The sequence below is a fragment of the Oncorhynchus nerka genome, linkage group LG12 (genome assembly GCF_034236695.1).
Source record: "Oncorhynchus nerka isolate Pitt River linkage group LG12, Oner_Uvic_2.0, whole genome shotgun sequence".
NCBI classification, from domain to species: domain Eukaryota; kingdom Metazoa; phylum Chordata; class Actinopteri; order Salmoniformes; family Salmonidae; genus Oncorhynchus; species Oncorhynchus nerka.
Genome location: NC_088407.1, coordinates 88,539,887 through 88,558,160, shown reverse-complemented (window position 1 = coordinate 88,558,160; position 18,274 = coordinate 88,539,887). Strand labels below are relative to the sequence as shown.

The following is an 18,274-nucleotide window of genomic DNA, read 5'->3' as shown; positions in this document are numbered from 1 at the left end:
ATGGCATCGATAGGACCTCACTCAGAGATAAAATAATAGAACATTCAGAATGGGTGAATATTTCCTTTAACCATCAATCAACTACCTCCAGATATCAGTGCATCAGATCTCCCTCTCTGCTCTACTAAACCCTGCTTCCTGTCCCACATAGACTCCTCCTGCAGGGTTCATCTCAGGTCTCTGATGTTTTAGATGTTCTCATAAGGAGGCAGCATCCCTCTATAAGATCACTGAGATGAGTTGATGAGAAGCCACCTCTAATTCATGTGGAGTGGTTTGTCTGTCTCATTCTTTCTGTCTCCTTAACAGTGAGTCAACATGATCAGAATTCTTATCTCCATCACCATGGGTTACACAGCCTGGGCTGCAGGTATTCAGTTCATTGATTTCATCAACTACTAATATCCTAATTTGATTGGTTTTGATGTTTCAAGTAAACATGGTTGTCTCTCTCTCTCTCTCTCTCAATCTTTTTCTCTCTGTCTCTCTCTTTCTCTTTCTCTCTCCCTTAAGGTTCTTCTCTCAGTAACCAGGTTTACCAGAGTCCTGCATCCCTGTACAAGAAACGGGGAAAGTCGGCTAAGATGGAGTGTTCACATAGTATATCAGGCTATGATCTCATCCTCTGGTACAAGCAGTCCAACTACAGAGAATTTGTGTATTTAGGATACATGACAGCGAAAACTGCATTTCCTGAGGCTGGATGTGATATAGAAGGAGATGCTAATGCAGGTGGTACCAGCACCTTAACCATCAAACAACTAACTCCAAATAGCAGTGCTGTGTATTACTGTGCTGCTAGTTTACACAGTGCATCAGATCTCCCTCTCTGCTCTACAAAAACCTCCTCCCTGGTGTACTGTAGACTAATCACACCTGTATTAACATCACACTGTATCTGACTCTGATTCAATGCCAAAACACTCACCAGCTGGTCTAACAGAAAGGGGAGGTTCCCTCTGATATACAGGAGACCATGATACAGTATGGTATGATATCATGTCTTTCCTGTAGGTGGAGGTACAGCTCAACTAATCCATGTGGACTCACCAGACACAGTACCACAGTAAACTATGGTGTGTAGTAAGGAGTCTGAGAGTTGAAGATCCATGTCCTTTTGAATGTTCATCTGGACTCAGTGTTGAACTAACAATCTTTCACTGTTGGATATTTTTCTACCTGTGAACGTGAATCTCTTGATTATTCTTGATCACAGATTAGATACCGTCTAAAATAATCTATAATTCCATATACTTCCTGAATGACTACAGTAGTTATAACAAACAGGTCTCTCTCTCCTCTTCTGTAACAGGTGAACTGCTCTGTTCCAGCGTTCTTCAGTCTCCATCTTCAGTATTTCGGAGTTCTGGAGAAACTGCTGTCCTGTTCACACACTCTCCCCAGCTACAACACCATACTGGGGTAGGTATCTCCAGGTGGATCACAGGTGGAACACACTCCCCAGCTACAACACCATACTGTGGTATCAGCAGGTGGATCACACTCTCCCCAGCTACAACACCATACTGTGGTATCAGCAGGTGGAACACACTCTCCCCAGCTACAACACCATACTGTGCTATCAGCAGGTAGAACACACTCTCCCCAGCTACAACACCATACTGTGGTATCAGCAGGTGGAACACACTCTCCCCAGCTACAACACCATACTGTGGTATCAGCAGGTAGAACACACTCTCCCCAGCTACAACATCATACTGTGGTATCAGCAGGTGGAACACACTCTCCCCAGCTACAACACCATACTGTGGTATCAGCAGGTGGAACACACTCTCCCCAGCTACAACACCATACTGTGGTATCAGCAGGTGGAACACACTCTCCCCAGCTACAACACCATACTGTGGTATCAGCAGGTGGAACACACTCTCCCCAGCTACAACACCATACTGTGGTATCAGCAGGTGAAGCTGCTCTGATATATCTACCATGATGGGGTAAACCTAGAGACTGAAGCTGCTCTGATATATCTACCATGATGGGGTATACTAGAGACTGAAGCTGCTCTGATATATCTACCATGATGGGGTAAACCTAGAGACTGAAGCTGCTCTGCTATATCTACCATGATGGGGTATACTAGAGACTGAAGCTGCTCTGATATATCTACCATGATGGGGTAAACCTAGAGACTGAAGCTGCTCTGCTATATCTACCATGATGGGGTAAACCTAGAGACTGAAGCTGCTCTGCTATATCTACCATGATGGGGTAAACCTAGAGACTGACGCTGCTCTGATATTTCTACCATGATGGGGTAGACCTAGAGACTGAAGCTGCTCTGATATATCTACCATGATGGGGTAGACCTAGAGACTGAAGCTGCTCTGATATTTCTGCCAAGATGGGGTAGACCTAGAGACGGGAGCTGCTCCGATATATCTACCATGATGGGGTATACTAGAGACTGAAGCTGCTCTGATATAACTACCATGATGGGGTAAACCTAGAGACTGAAGCTGCTCTGATATATCTACCATGATGGGGTATACTAGAGACTGAAGCTGCTCTGATATAACTACCATGATGGGGTAAACCTAGAGACTGAAGCTGCTCTGATATATCTACCATGATGTGGTAGACCTAGAGACTGAAGCTGCTCTGATATATCTACCATGATGTGGTAGACCTAGAGACTGAAGCTGCTCTGATATATCTACCATGATGTGGTAAATCTAGAGACTGAAGCTGCTCTGATATATCTACCATGATGGGGTAAACCTAGAGACTGAAGCTGTTCTGATATATCTACCATGATGGGGTATACTAGAGACTGAAGCTGCTCTGATATATCTACCATGATGGGGTGTACTAGAGACTGAAGCTGCTCTGATATCCCAGCTAGCAATGATGAATCTCCACAATTACATCGGGGGGAATCCGTCTACCGGAATTCAGCCAGAAGCAACCCGATGCAAACATAAATATATGTATACAAAATTAGCTGATTTAGTCATTTTAAATATGAATTTTATACATTTTATACATACAAATGATACAAATCCACAGAAGAAAAACATCTGTTAGAGGAATCACCATTCACCTGGTGACTGTGTCAGCATGTATGCTCCCGGAGTCACTACAGCGTGATGGGACAAGGGCATCCATGCCAGCCAAACCCTCCTCTAATTCGGACAACGCTGGGACAATTGTGCGTCGCTTCATTGGTCTCCTAGTCGTGGCCGGCACGGGTCTCGAATCAGCATCTTTAGCAATGCAGTTTGCACTGGCGATGCAGTGTCTTAGACCACTGCGCCACTCAGGAGGCTCCATCCACAAAGTATCAACATTCTAAAATACTACACAGGCCTCTTAAAGAATTTCATTTAAATGTTAATTCTATTTTTTCTGCACAGAAACAATGAGAAAATATGGAAAAATAAATAATGAAATGTAAATTATATAAAGCAGCCCGTTTAATCATCTGTCAGACTGAATCCACAATCGGCCCAAGAACCAAATAATACATTTGGGCCAGATAACTCACACCGGTATCGTCCCGAGATCAATCCCCGCAACCTAGCCATAAGTAATACTGCGGAAGGCGGCCCAGACTCGGGCCACATGACGTCGGCCGAGTTTAACTCTCGGCTGGAATCGACCCAGATCCACTGTGCTAGCTGGGATATCTATCATGATGGGGTATACATAAGCATGAATTTCGTCAACAAGAAGTACCACATTGCAGATAATAGACTGGATATCTCTAATATTGTATAGCTTTGGGATCGTGACAATACGTACTTTTGAGGAAAATAGGACATTTTCTCGACTCATATCCCGACTTTGAGAAGGGATTGTGTGATGGTTAGTTTAGCAACTGCGTGACGTAGCATGACAACATTTTATTAATTGGTCGATAATATGCTGGGTGGGGTGTTTTGTACACCAATGAGATTCCTATCTCGTTTCGCTAATATATTTGGCAATGCTGTTTCAGCTGTTATACTTGTTTTAGATTATGTTTTAAATTGCCTAGGTCATAAATGTCATTGTGCTGCCATATTTCTAGACTTTTCCAAGGCATTCAACACCATTGAACATTTCCTACTCATTCAAAAACTGTCTGAAATGGGCCTGGACAATAAGTCTTGCAAATGGTTTAAGAACTATCTGACAGACAGGACACAATGTGTGCGTTCTGATGGTGTTGAGTCTAGTTTCCTGGATATTAGGTGTACCACAGGGGTCAGCATTGGGACCAGCTCTTTTTACTATTCATATGAATAATATTGGTCTTTGTATTAAATCCCTTCATATTTTTCTGTATGTAGATGATATGGTTATGTATGCCATAGCACTGATTGTTAATTAGGGCTAGGTTAATTAGGGCTAGGTGTCCCGCTAGCTGGACACCTGGAGGGTGCGCAATTCAAGTTAATATTTTTAATATTAAACATTCATGAACATACAAGTGTCTTATATCATTTAAAAGCTTAACTTCTTTTTAATCTTGTCAGATTCAAAAAAATATTTCATGGCGAAAGCATACCATGCAATTGTCTGTTGTTTTCCAAAACCTCATTATTTCCCCCCTTCATTTCTCCCATAGCAATGGTCAACAAACCAGAGGTAGAAAATGCTGACTCATTGCAGTGTTTTAGGACTACAAGCTCCCGAGCTCTATAGGATATAATATAATATGTAAAGAGCTGATGGTCTCATCATGGACTGTAGAGGGACCTCTAACTTTAATAATGTGAATGTCTCTACAATCTGAACCACTAATTAGCATGATGTATTCAGATCATCAGTCCCTCCCACTTCACTGACATGTTGAATATGGTGGAACCTGGTCTACTGATTGTCATCTATTCATCTATGTGACACTCCTCTTGTTTTATATACATTGATACCAGACTCTTTCCAGCACTCTCACATATAACGTGATCAAACATGTTCACATTTCTCTTCTCTGTTACTGTCTCACTGCTCTGTGCTGCATGTACAGTTTCATAATGTTTCATTTATTTAACCAGGAAAGTTAAGAACAAACTTCTTATTTACAATGAAGGACTACTCAAGTTATATATATTGATGTTTCCAAGCATATGTTCCTGAGTCTTGATGTATTCAGGTCTAACTGTACCTAACTCTATTGATTTCATTCTCACTGTGTCCTTACAGGTCTTGTTGAGGAGAGTGAAGTCACTCAGACACCCACCATACTCTGGGAACCGAAAGACGGTGATGCTCCGATGAACTGCAGTCACACTAAGGGCTCTAGCTACTACCAGATGTACTGGTACAGACAGCTTCCATGAGAGGGAATGAAGCAGGTAGTTTACACAAGTACTTATAACATACCAGACTATGGAGCCTTCAATGTAGACAAATATCCAAAAGTTAAAACTACAGCTAAGAGTGGATCTTTCACAGTGAAGAAGTTGGAGACAGGAGACAGTGGAATGTACTTCTGTGCTGTGAGTCAACACAGTGATACAGGGGGACCTCTAACTCTAGTTTACATTTACATTTAAGTCATTTAGCAGACGCTCTTATCCAGAGCAGTTCCTCTAATGTCTGATGGTCTCATCACATACTGTAGGGGGACCTCTAACTCTAGTTGTTCTAATGTCTGATGGTCTCATCACATACTGTAGGGGGACCTCTAACTCTAGTTCTTCTAATGTCTGATGGTCTCATCACATACTGTAGGGGGACCTCTAACACTAGTTATTCTATTGTCTGATGGTTTCATTGTCATGATAATGTAATCAGTCATGTTCACAGTGAGGTCCTATGAGCAAACTTTACAGTACAGGCTTCCTGACACTCCCTCTAACACTGTCACTATCCCCCACCCTGAAGGAAACATGCTACTACAACAGCCAATCTCCTTTCACCTCAGAGCTTCATCCAGGAGACACTCATATCACATCATCATCGTCTTCCTCAGCATATTCATCATCTTCATCATTATCTTTTTCTTCATCATGTTGTTCAGAGTTCTGATTCACCTGGCAGCTCTACCACTCTGGGTGACAGGTATTAAATCACTTACGATGAGAAGCCTAACGATACTACGAATGTCATCAAACTGAATAAAATATCCTTTCTCTTGCTCCATCTTTCTCACCTTCTCCTTCGGTCTCTCCTCTCTCCGTCTCTCCTCTCTTTCTCTGTCACCTTCTCTCCCCTCTCTCTCCCTCCCTCGCTGTGTCCACAGGGCAGTTGTTTAGTAGCATGGTTCATCAGAGGCCTGTGGCACTAACAGAAGGTCCTGGAGGAGACGTTCAACTCACCTGCAGCCATACGATCCCTAACTACTACGTGATACTATGGTACAAACAGTCAGCAGGAGACACTGCTATGAAACTCATTGGTAATGCAAATTACAAGTTAATAACCATGGAGAAATCATTTGAAAAGCACTTCAATGTGAGTGGAGACGGTGGGAAAGAGGCTTATCTTCGAGGTGAGTAAAACATTTAAACGTGTTAACCCTCGCAAGGATGCAGGCCCAGACGGCATCCCTAGCAGCGCCCTCAGAGCATGCGCAGACCAGCTGGCTGGTGTGTTTACGGACATATTCAATCAATCCCTATCCCAGTCTGCTGTTCCCACATGCTTAACTTCTTGCGTTGAGCCAACCCGGATCCGGTATCATGACTACAGCCTCAAGCCTCAAGCCCATTACCATAACGCAACGTTAACTATTCATGAAAATCGCAAATGAAATGAAATCAATATGCTAGCTCTCATGCTTAGCCTTTTGTTAACAACACTGTCATCTCAGATTTTCAAAAATATGCTTCTCTACCATAGCAAACTAGCATTTAGCATTTAGCATTAGCATTTAGCGTTAGCATTTAGCGTTAGCATTTAGCGTTAGCATTTAGCATTAGCATTTAGCGTTAGCATTAGCAGGCAACATTTTCACAAAAACCAGCAAAAACATTCAATAAATCATTTACCTTTGAAGAACTTCGGATGTTTTCAATGAGGAGACTCTCAGTTAGATAGCAAATGTTCAGTTTTCCTGAAAGATTTTTTGTGCAGGAGAAATAGGTCCGTTTGGTGCGTCACATTTGGCTACCAAAAAAAAAAACGAAAATTCAGTTTTCCAAACGCCGAACTTTTTTCCAAATTAACTCCATAATATCGACTGAAACATGGCAAATGTTGTTTAGAACCAATCCTCAAGGTGTTTTTCATATATCTCTTCAATGATGTATCGTTCCTGGAAGTATGCGTCTCCTTCTGTATCGCATGGTAAAATGATTGCCACTGGGAATTACGCAACAATTTAAACAAAGGACACCGGACGGCCCCCTGGCAAATGTAGTCTCTTATGGCCAATCTTCCAATGATATGCCTACAAATACGTCACAATGCTGCAGACATCTTGGACGAACGGCAGAGCGCATAAGCTCGATCACAGCATATTCACAGCCATATAAGGAGACGATAGTAAAACAGAGCGTCAAAAATCCTGCTCATTTCCTGTTTGAAGTTTCATCTTGGTTTTGCCTGTACGATCAGTTCTGGGGCATTCACAGATAATATCTTTGCCGTTTTGAAAACGTCAGAGTGTTTTCTTTCCAAAGCTGGCAATTATATGCATAGTCGAGCATCTTTTCGTGACAAAATATTGCGCTTAAAACGGGCACATTTTTTTATCCAATAATGGCATAGCGCCCCCATAGGTTGAAGAGGTTAACCTCTTACCTCTACCTGGGACGCTTGCGTCCCAACTAGAGCTCTGGAAATGCAAATGCGCTATGCTAAATGCTAATAGTATTAGTTAAAACTCAAAAGTTCATTAAAATACACATGCAGGGTATCAAATTAAAGCTACACTCTTGAATCCAGGCAACAAGTCAGATTTTTAAAATGCTTTTCGGCGACAGCATGAGAAGCTATTATCTGATAGCATGCACCAATACACTACAACAGAAAAGCACAGCAGGGGACGGCATTTCGGGCGTTACACAAACCGCACAATAAAATAGAAAACAGTCATTACCTTTCACCATCTTCTTTGTTGGCACTCCTAGATGTCCCATAAACACTATTGGGTCTTTATTTCGATTAAATCGGGCCATATAAAGCCAAGATATCGTTATATGTAGACTGTGTGATAAACGAAAAAAACAGCGTAACGTCATTTTTTTAAATTCAAAAAGTAGACGATAAACTTTCATTCAAATACGTTTGTAGCTACTTTAGGTATAGTAAACGTTTAAGCCATCCGTTTGTAGATATCATTAGCTGTCGTCTTCGAAAAAAATTTCAGGAGAGAGCTCTTCCGGAATGATCTGGGCGGAGACCGGAGGTAAGCGGTTCTCTTCGGTTCAACCAAGAATCAAAGATGATTAAATTCACAAGATACTACTACATGGGGATGCTGTGGGAGTTGAATGCTCGGTCTTATCTAATTCGTTCACTGTTACAATTGCGGTAGTGGCGCAAGGATATTTATTTCCATTTTCTGTGATCAGGTTTTCCTGCGCTTTCCGATGTAACGCACGTTATGTAATAGCCACAGTCGTGATTTAACCAGTTTTAAAAACGTCCGAGGGTTTCCTATACACACATTCTAACCATATGAACGTACTATATTCCTGGCATGAGTAGCAGGGCGCTGAAATGTTGCGCGATTTTTAACAAAATGTTCAAAAAAGTAGAGGGTCGACTGAAGAGGTTAAGAGGGCCACCATTGTTCCTGTTCCCAAGAAAGCTAAGGTAACTGAGCTAAACGACTATCGCCCCGTAGCACTCACTTCCGTCATCATGAAGTGCTTTGAGAGACTAGTCAAAGACCATATCACCTCCACCCTACCTGACACCCTAGACCCACTCCAATTTGCTTACCGCCCAAATAGGTCCACAGACGATGCAATCTCAACAACGCTGCACACTGCCCTAACCCATCTGGACAAGAGGAATACCTATGTGAAAATGCTGTTCATCGACTACAGCTCAGCATTTAACACCATAGTACCCTCCAAACTCGTCATCAAGCTCGAGACCCTGGGTCTCGACCCCGCCCTGTGCAACTGGGTACTGGACTTCCTGACGGGCCACCCCCAGGTGGTGAGGGTAGGTAACAACATCTCCACCGCGCTGATCCTCAACACTGGGGCCCCGCAAGGGTGCGTTCTGAGCCCTCTCCTGTACTCCCTGTTCACCCACGACTGCGTGGCCACGCACGCCTCCAACTCAATCATCAAGTTTGCGGACGACACAACAGTGGTAGGCTTGATTACCAACAAAGATGAGACGGCCTACAGGGAGGAGGTGAGGGCCCTCGGAGTGTGGTGTCAGGAAAATAACCTCACACTCAACGTCAACAAAACTAAGGAGATGATTGTGGACTTCAGGAAACAGCAGAGGGAACACCCCCTATCCACATCGATGGAACAGTAGTGGAGAGGGTAGTAAGTTTTAAGTTCCTCGGCTTACACATCACAGACAAACTGAATTGGTCCACCCACACAGACAGCATCGTGAAGAAGGCGCAGCAGCGCCTCTTCAACCTCAGGAGGCTGAAGAAATTCGGCTTGTCACCAAAAGCACTCACAAACTTCTACAGATGCACAATTGAGAGCATCCTGTCGGGCTGTATCACCGCCTGGTACGGCAACTGCTCCACCCACAACCGTAAGGCTCTCCAGAGGGTAGTGAGGTCTGCACAACGCATCACCGGGGGCAAACTACCTGCCCTCCAGGACACCTACACCACCCGATGTCACAGGAAGGCCATAAAGATCATCAAGGACAACAACCACCCGAGCCACTGCCTGTTCACCCCGCTATCGTCCAGAAGGCGAGGTCAGTACAGGTGCATCAAAGCTGGGACCGAGAGACTGAAAAACAGCTTCTATCTCAAGGCCATCAGACTGTTAAACAGCCACCACTAACATTGAGTGGCTGCTGCCAACACACTGACTCAACTCCAGCCACTTTAATAATGGGAATTGATGGGAATTGATGTAAAATATATGCATCACTAGCCACTTTAAACAATGCTACTTAATATAATGTTTACATACCCTACATTATTTATCTCATATGTATACGTATATACTGTACTCTATATCATCTACTGCATCTTTATGTAATACTAGCCACTTTAAACTATGCCACTTTGTTTACATACTCATCTCATATGTATATACTGTACTCGATACCATCTACTGCATCTTGCCTATGCCGCTCTGTACCATCACTCATTCATATATCTTTATGTACATATTCTTTATCCCTTTACACTTATGTGTATAAGGTAGTAGTTTTGGAATTGTTAGCTAGATTACTCGTTGGTTATTACTGCATTGTCGGAACTAGAAGCACAAGCATTTCGCTACACTCGCATTAACATCTGCTAACCATGTGTATGTGACAAATAAAATTTGATTTGATACAATCTTGACTTAGACACGTCAAATAAAAATACAATTTGATTTGATTTGATTTGACGTGTCTAAGTCAAGATTGTATCTTTCTGTTTTAAATATTATTTTATTATTTTCTTCACAGGACGTTCTCTCTGCAGTAAAGCCCAACAGGTTCCCTCAGCACTATTGGGAAGATCTAATGTTGCAGTGATACTGGTATGGAGCCATACTACTAGTTTATACAATACTATATTATAGTACCAGCAGTCATTATACTAATTTATACAATACTATATTATAGTACCAGCAGCAATACTACTAGTTTATACAATACTATATTATAGTACCAGCAGCAATACTACTAGTTTATACAATACTATATTATAGTACCAGCAGTCAATAGCTGATAATAGTCTGAAACTGATTGAAATCCTTGGAAAAGGATCTCTTCAGCATCTGTTCTGAAGTCAGTCCAGTGTATTACTGTTCTGATCTGAAGTCAGATCAGTGTATTACTGTTCTGATCTGAAGTCAGTATAGTGTATTACTGTTCTGATCTGAAGTCAGTCCAGTGTATTACTGTTCTGACCTGAAGTCAGTTTAGTGTATTACTGTTCTGATCTGAAGTCAGTCCAGTGTATTACTGTTCTGATCTGAAGTCAGTCCAGTGTATTACTGTTCTGACCTGAAGTCAGTCCAGTGTATTACTGTTCTGATCTGAAGTCAGTCCAGTGTATTACTGTTCTGACCTGAAGTCAGATCAGTGTATTACTGTTCTGACCTGAAGTCAGATCAGTGTATTACTGTTCTGATCTGAAGTCAGTCCAGTGTATTACTGTTCTGATCTGAAGTCAGTGCAGTTTATTACTGTTCTGATCTGAAGTCAGTGTAGTGTATTACTGTTCTGACCTGAAGTCAGTCCAGTGTATTACTGTTCTGATCTGAAGTCAGTCCAGTGATGTAGATCCCCTTCTCTCTTCTCCAAAAGCCCCTTCTGATCCTTTACTCCATAGCTGCAGTGTACATCAACACCCAGCACACCTGCTGTCCACCGCTGTAGATGTCTGAGCACATGGAGGAAAGTGATATCAAACCTTTAGACCAAATAATGTGGTTGATGTTGTTGTCTTGAAGAAACGGTTCAGGTATTTCTTCAAATTACATCCTATTTCTAGTGTGATGACTGCAGAATCTATATCACAGATCAAATCTAAAGACTAAAAAAGACAAATACTTTAATGATGTAGATACCGGTATGTTCCACAATACACCTTTAAGTTGAACAGGAGACCTGTAGGTGAACAAGGGATCTGCTTGAATATCAACACAAGTTCTGACGTCAAAGTGATGTCATTTCCTTCCCCTCCGGCAGCTCAGTTCAGCTCCCCTTCTCTATTGACTTATTCTCCTCTCCCCGCTATGGGCTCTGATCTAAAGTAGTGCACTAGAAAGGGAATAGGGTGCCATTTGGGTTGCTGACATACGTTTGACACTCCCACTAGATGACATGACATCTCTGACTATCTGAAACCCCTTTCTCCTTGTCCATGTGACTCTTCTCTCCAGAACCATCAACATGATCAAGCTTCTCATACATGTAGCAACTCTACCACTATGGGTGACAGGTACTACATCCCTCATGAAAGATAGATTTACTACTGAAATATATTGCTGTCAATATGCTGAGTAATACTGTATATTTCATATGGTCTGTTTTCATCCACAGGGCTGTTACAAACAGACAAAGTTCACCAGACTCCTACTGCAATACTAAAAGGACCTGAAGACAAAGTTAATCTCACCTGCAGCCACACTGATCAAAGATACGACATGATACTGTGGTACCAACAGTCAGCCCAAAACACTGGTCTGAAACTCATTGGGTATGTGAGATTCACCAGTCCAACGGTGGAAGATTCCTTTAAAGGGCGTTTTGATGTCAGTGGAGATGCTGCAGCTAATAAAATGGCGTATCTACATTTTCCCAAAGTGACAGAAGCTGAAGACAGTGCAGTGTATTTCTGTGCTGCTAGTGAAGCACAGTGTTTCACTATACCCTCTCTCCTCTACAAAAACCCTCTCTGATCCTCTCATATAATACTGACTACAGCTCTATACACCTGCACCTGTCTTCAACCACTTCAACAACACCTTGTTATGAACCATTTGATATCAAACAGATGGTAATGATACTGTTATAAGTGGCTAGTTTAGATGGTTTAGGTGCACTTCCTCAGTTCTCCACCAGGAGGGAGTGTTTCTCAACACACATTTAGAAGATGCTGTATAGTGGCACTTTATGGGCCTTGGTTAGTGCCCTATATAGGGAATAGGGGTCACTTGGGACAGTATGGGTGCCTGGACCAGGGCCGGTGGTATGGGAGGGCCCTACGGGGCCTGAGGCAGTGCCGGTGGCATTTACATTTACATTTACATTTAAGTAATTTAGCAGACGCTCTTATCCAGAGCGACTTACAAATTGGTGCATTCACCTTATGACATCCAGTGGAACAGTAGTGCATCTAAATCTTTTAAGGGAGGGGGGGTGAGAGGGATTACTTTATCCTATCCTAGGTATTCCTTAAAGAGGTGGGGTTTCAGGTGTCTCCGGAAGATGGTGATTGACTCCGCTGTCCTGGCGTCGTGAGGGAGTTTGTTCCACCATTGGGGGGCCAGAGCAGCGAACAGTTTTGACAGGGCTGAGCGGGAACTGTACTTCCTCAGTGGTAGGGAGGCGAGCAGGCCAGAGGTGGATGAACGCAGTGGCCTTGTTTGGGTGTAGGGCCTGATCAGAGCCTGGAGGTACTGAGGTGCCGTTCCCCTCACAGCTCCGTAGGCAAGCACCATGGTCTTGTAGCGGATGCGAGCTTCAACTGGAAGCCAGTGGAGAGAGCGGAGGAGCGGGGTGACGTGAGAGAACTTGGGAAGGTTGAACACCAGACGGGCTGCGGCGTTCTGGATGAGTTGTAGAGGTTTAATGGCACAGGCAGGGAGCCCAGCCAACAGCGAGTTGCAGTAATCCAGACGGGAGATGACGAGTGCCTGGATTAGGACCTGCGCCGCTTCCTGTGTGAGGCAGGGTCGTACTCTGCGGATGTTGTAGAGCATGAACCTACAGGAATGGGCCACCGCCTTGATGTTAGTTGAGAACGACAGGGTGTTGTCCAGGATCACGTCAAGGTTCTTAGCGCTCTGGGAGGAGGACACAATGGAGTTGTCAACCGTGATGGCGAGATCATGGAACGGGCAGTCCTTCCCCGGGAGGAAGAGCAGCTCCGTCTTGCCGAGGTTCAGCTTGAGGTGGTGATCCGTCATCCACACTGATATGTCTGCCAGACATGCAGAGATGCGATTCGCCACCTGGTCATCAGAAGGGGGAAAGGAGAAGATTAATTGTGTGTCGTCTGCATAGCAATGATAGGAGAGACCATGTGAGGTTATGACAGAGCCAAGTGACTTGGTGTATAGCGAGAATAGGAGAGGGCCTAGAACAGAGCCCTGGGGGACACCATTGGTGAGAGCACGTGGTGTGGAGACGGATTCTCGCCACGCCACCTGGTAGGAGCGACCTGTCAGGTAGGACGCAATCCAAGCGTGGGCCGCGCCGGAGATGCCCAACTCGGAGAGGGTGGAGAGGAGGATCTGATGGTTCACAGTATCGAAGGCAGCCGATAGGTCTAGAAGGATGAGAGCAGAGGAGAGAGAGTTAGCTTTAGCAGTGCGGAGCGCCTCCGTGATACAGAGAAGAGCAGTCTCAGTTGAATGACTAGTCTTGAAACCTGACTGATTAGGATCAAGAAGGTCATTCTGAGAGAGATAGCGGGAGATCTGGCCAAGGACGGCACGTTCAAGAGTTTTGGAGAGAAAAGAAAGAAAGGATACTGGTCTGTAGTTGTTGACATCGGAGGGATCGAGTGTAGGTTTTTTCAGAAGGGGTGCAACTCTCGCTCTCTTGAAGACGGAAGGGACGTAGCCAGCGGTCAGGGATGAGTTGATGAGCGAGGTGAGGTAAGGGAGAAGGTCTCCGGAAATGGTCTGGAGAAGAGAGGAGGGGATAGGGTCAAGCGGGCAGGTTGTTGGGCGGCCGGCCGTCACAAGACGCGAGATTTCATCTGGAGAGAGAGGGGAGAAAGAGGTCAGAGCACAGGGTAGGGCAGTGTGAGCAGAACCAGCGGTGTCGTTTGACTTAGCAAACGAGGATCGGATGTCGTCGACCTTCTTTTCAAAATGGTTGACGAAGTCATCTGCAGAGAGGGAGGAGGGGGGAGGGGGAGGAGGATTCAGGAGGGAGGAGAAGGTTGCAAAGAGCTTCCTAGGGTTAGAGGCAGATGCTTGGAATTTAGAGTGGTAGAAAGTGGCTTTAGCAGCAGAGAGAGAAGAGGAAAATGTAGAGAGGAGGGAGTGAAAGGATGTCAGGTCCGCAGGGAGGCGAGTTTTCCTCCATTTCCGCTCGGCTGCCCGGAGCCCTGTTCTGTGAGCTCGCAATGAGTCGTCGAGCCACGGAGCGGGAGGGGAGGACCGAGCCGGCCTGGAGGATAGGGGACATAGAGAGTCAAAGGATGCAGAAAGGGAGGAGAGGAGGGTTGAGGAGGCAGAATCAGGAGATAGGTTGGAGAAGGTTTGAGCAGAGGGAAGAGATGATAGGATGGAAGAGGAGAGAGTAGCGGGGGAGAGAGAGCGAAGGTTGGGACGGCGCGATACCATCCGAGTAGGGGCAGTGTGGGAAGTGTTGGATGAGAGCGAGAGGGAAAAGGATACAAGGTAGTGGTCGGAGACTTGGAGGGAGTTGCAATGAGGTTAGTGGAAGAACAGCATCTAGTAAAGATGAGGTCGAGCGTATTTCCTGTCTTGTGAGTAGGGGGGAAGGTGAGAGGGTGAGGTCAAAAGAGGAGAGGAGTGGAAAGAAGGAGGCAGAGAGGAATGAGTCAAAGGTAGACGTGGGGGAGGTTAAAGTCGCCCAGAACTGTGAGAGGTGAGCCGTCCTCAGGAAAGGAGCTTATCAAGGCATCAAGCTCATTGATGAACTCTCCGAGGAACCTGGAGGGCGATAAATGATAAGGATGTTAAGCTTGAAAGGGCTGGTAACTGTGACAGCATGGAATTCAAAGGAGGCGATAGACAGATGGGTAAGGGAGAAAGAGAGATGACCACTTGGGAGAGATGAGGATCCCGGTGCCACCACCCCGCTGACCAGAAGCTCTCTGGGTGTGCGAGAACACGTGGGCAGACGAAGAGAGAGCAGTAGGAGTAGCAGTGTTGTCTGTGGTGATCCATGTTTCCGTCAGTGCCAAGAAGTCGAGGGATTGGAGGGAGGCATAGGCTGAGATGAACTCTGCCTTGTTGGCCGTAGATCGGCAGTTCTAGAGGATACCGGAGAACTGGAACTCCACGTGGGTCGTGCGCGCTGGGACCACCAGATTAGGGTGGCCGCGGCCACGCGGTGTGGAGCGTTTGTATCGTCTGTGCAGAGAGGAGAGAACAGGGATAGACAGACACATAGTTGACAGGCTACACAAGAGGCTACGCTAATGCAAAGGAGATTGGAATGACAAGTGGACTACACGTCTCGAGTGTTCAGAAAGTTAAGCTTACGTAGCAAGAATCTTATTGACTAAAATGATTAAAATGATACAGTACTGCTGAAGTAGGCTAGCTGGCAGAGGCTGCGTTGTTGACTATGTAGGCTAGCTGGCAGTGTCTGCGTTGTTGACACTACACTAATCAAGTCGTTCCGTTGAGTGTAATAGTTTCTACTGTGCTACTGTGCTGCTATTCGGGGCTAGCTGGCTAGCTAGCAGTGTTGATTACGTTACGTTGCGTTAAAAGAACGACAATAGCTGGCTAGCTAACCTAGGAAATCGCTCAAGACTACACAATTATCTTTGATACAAAGACGGCTATGTAGCTAGCTATGTAGCTAGCTACGATCAAACAAATCAAGCCGTTGTACTGTAATGAAATGAAATGAAAAATGTGATACTACCTGTGGAGCGAAGCGAAATGCGACCGGATTGTTGAGTGCGGAAGTTCTGTTCGGAAGACGTTGGCTAGCTGTTGGCTAGCTAGCAGTGTCTCCTACGTTAAGGACGACAAATAGCTGGCTAGCTAACCTCGGTAAATTAAGATAATCACTCTAAAACTACACACTCTAAACTACACAATTATCTTGGATACGAAGACAGCAAGGACAACTATGTAGCTAGCTAACACTACACTAATCAAGTCGTTCAGTTGAGTGTAATAGTTGTGCTGCTAATCGGTAGACGGTGGACTAGCTAACGGTGGACGTTAGCTAGCTGGCTAGCTGCAGGGCAGTGTAGACTGCGTTAGGACGACGAAATACGATAATACGCAATTATCTATGATACAAAGACGGCTATGTAGCTAGCTAAGAAGAAATTGCTAAGATTAGACAAATCAAACCGTTGTACTATAATGAAATGTAATACTACCTGCGGACCGAGTGCAGATGCGACCGCTCGCTCCAACCCGGAAGTCAACCTAGCCACCGTGCTTCTACACCTGCATTGCTTGCTGTTTGGGGCTTTGGGAGGGCCTTGGGGGGTCTGAGACAGGGCCGGTGGTGTTGGAGGGCTCTAGGTGGCCTGGGCTATGGAATGTGATATGGGAGGGACCTAGGGAGCCTGGGCTTGGGAATTTGGTGTGGGAGTGCCCTGGGGGCCAGGGAATGTGCTATGGGAGGGACCTAGGGAGCCTGGGCCAGGGAATTTGGTGTGGGAGGGCCCTGGGGGCCAGGGCCAGGGAATGTGTAGACCTTCGTACATCAGCTGATATCTCAAAGTGCCTAAAGCCCCAAACAGCAAGCAATGCAGGTGTAGAAGCACGGTGGCTAGGAAAAACTCCCTAGAAAGGCCAAAACCTAGGAAGAAACCTACAGAGGAACCAGGCTATGAGGGGTGGCCAGTCCTCTTCTGGCTGTGCCGGGTGGAGATTATAACATAACATGCCAAGATGTTCAAATGTTCATAAATGACCAGCATGGTCAAATAATAATAACCACAGGCAGAACAGTTGAAACTGGAGCAGCAGCACAGCCAGGTGTACTGGGGACAGCAAGGAGTGATCATGCCAGGTAGTCCTGAGGCATGGTCCTAGGGCTCAGGTCCTCCTCCGAGAGAGAGAAAGTGAGAATTAGAGAGCATACTTAAATTCACACAGGACACCGGATAGGACAGGGGAGGTACTCCAGATATAACAAACTGACCCTAGCCCCAAGACACATAAACTACTGCAGCATAAATACTGGAGGCTGAGACAGGAGGGGTCAGGAGACACTGTGGCCCCATCCGATGATACCCCCGGACAGGGCCAAACAGGAAGGATATAACCCCACCCACTTTGCCAAAGCACAGCCCCCACACCACTAGAGGGATATCTTCAACCACCAACTTACCATCCTAAGACAAGGCCGAGTATAGCCCACAAAGATCTGCGCCACGGCACAACCCAAGGGGGGGGGGGCGCCAACCCAGACAGGAAGATCACATCAGTGACTCAACCCACTCAAGTGACGCACCCCTCCTAGGGACGGCATGAAAGAGCACCAGTAAGTCAGGGACTCAGCCCCTGTTATAGGATTAGAGGCAGAGAATCACAGTGGAAATAGGGGAACCGGCCAGGCAGAGAGAGCAAGGGCGTGTGCTGTCTGGAGATGAATGGGCAGAGAAGGTCTGTTAACTACACACAGGGCCTGAGTTCGGGGCAAGGGGCAACATATAAACAAAAATAAACAAATGGAGTACTGTGATTAATGAACAGTCCAGCAGCCATCAGCTATGTAGCCAAGTGATCATAGGTTCCAGTGAACAGCAATAGATGGAACAGGGAAGCCGCTGGGTAGTTGTTACTACCTAGCAAGCTGGAGACACAGAGTTTAAAGTTAACAGACT

General features: G+C 45.3%; 1 protein-coding gene and 1 gene segment (V, D, J or C); one reads left to right on the top strand and one right to left on the bottom strand.

The window, feature by feature from the left end:
* Window positions 1-18,274, bottom strand: part of vti1b (vesicle transport through interaction with t-SNAREs 1B) — a 204,544-nt gene that overhangs the window by 15,319 nt on the left and 170,951 nt on the right. The window lies entirely within an intron of this gene.
* Window positions 17,918-18,274, top strand: part of LOC135574398 (T-cell receptor beta-2 chain C region-like) — a 19,918-nt gene continuing 19,561 nt past the window's right edge. Inside the window, 1 exon segment of the C gene segment in view lies at window positions 17,918-17,931. Coding sequence covers window positions 17,918-17,931 — 14 coding nt within the window.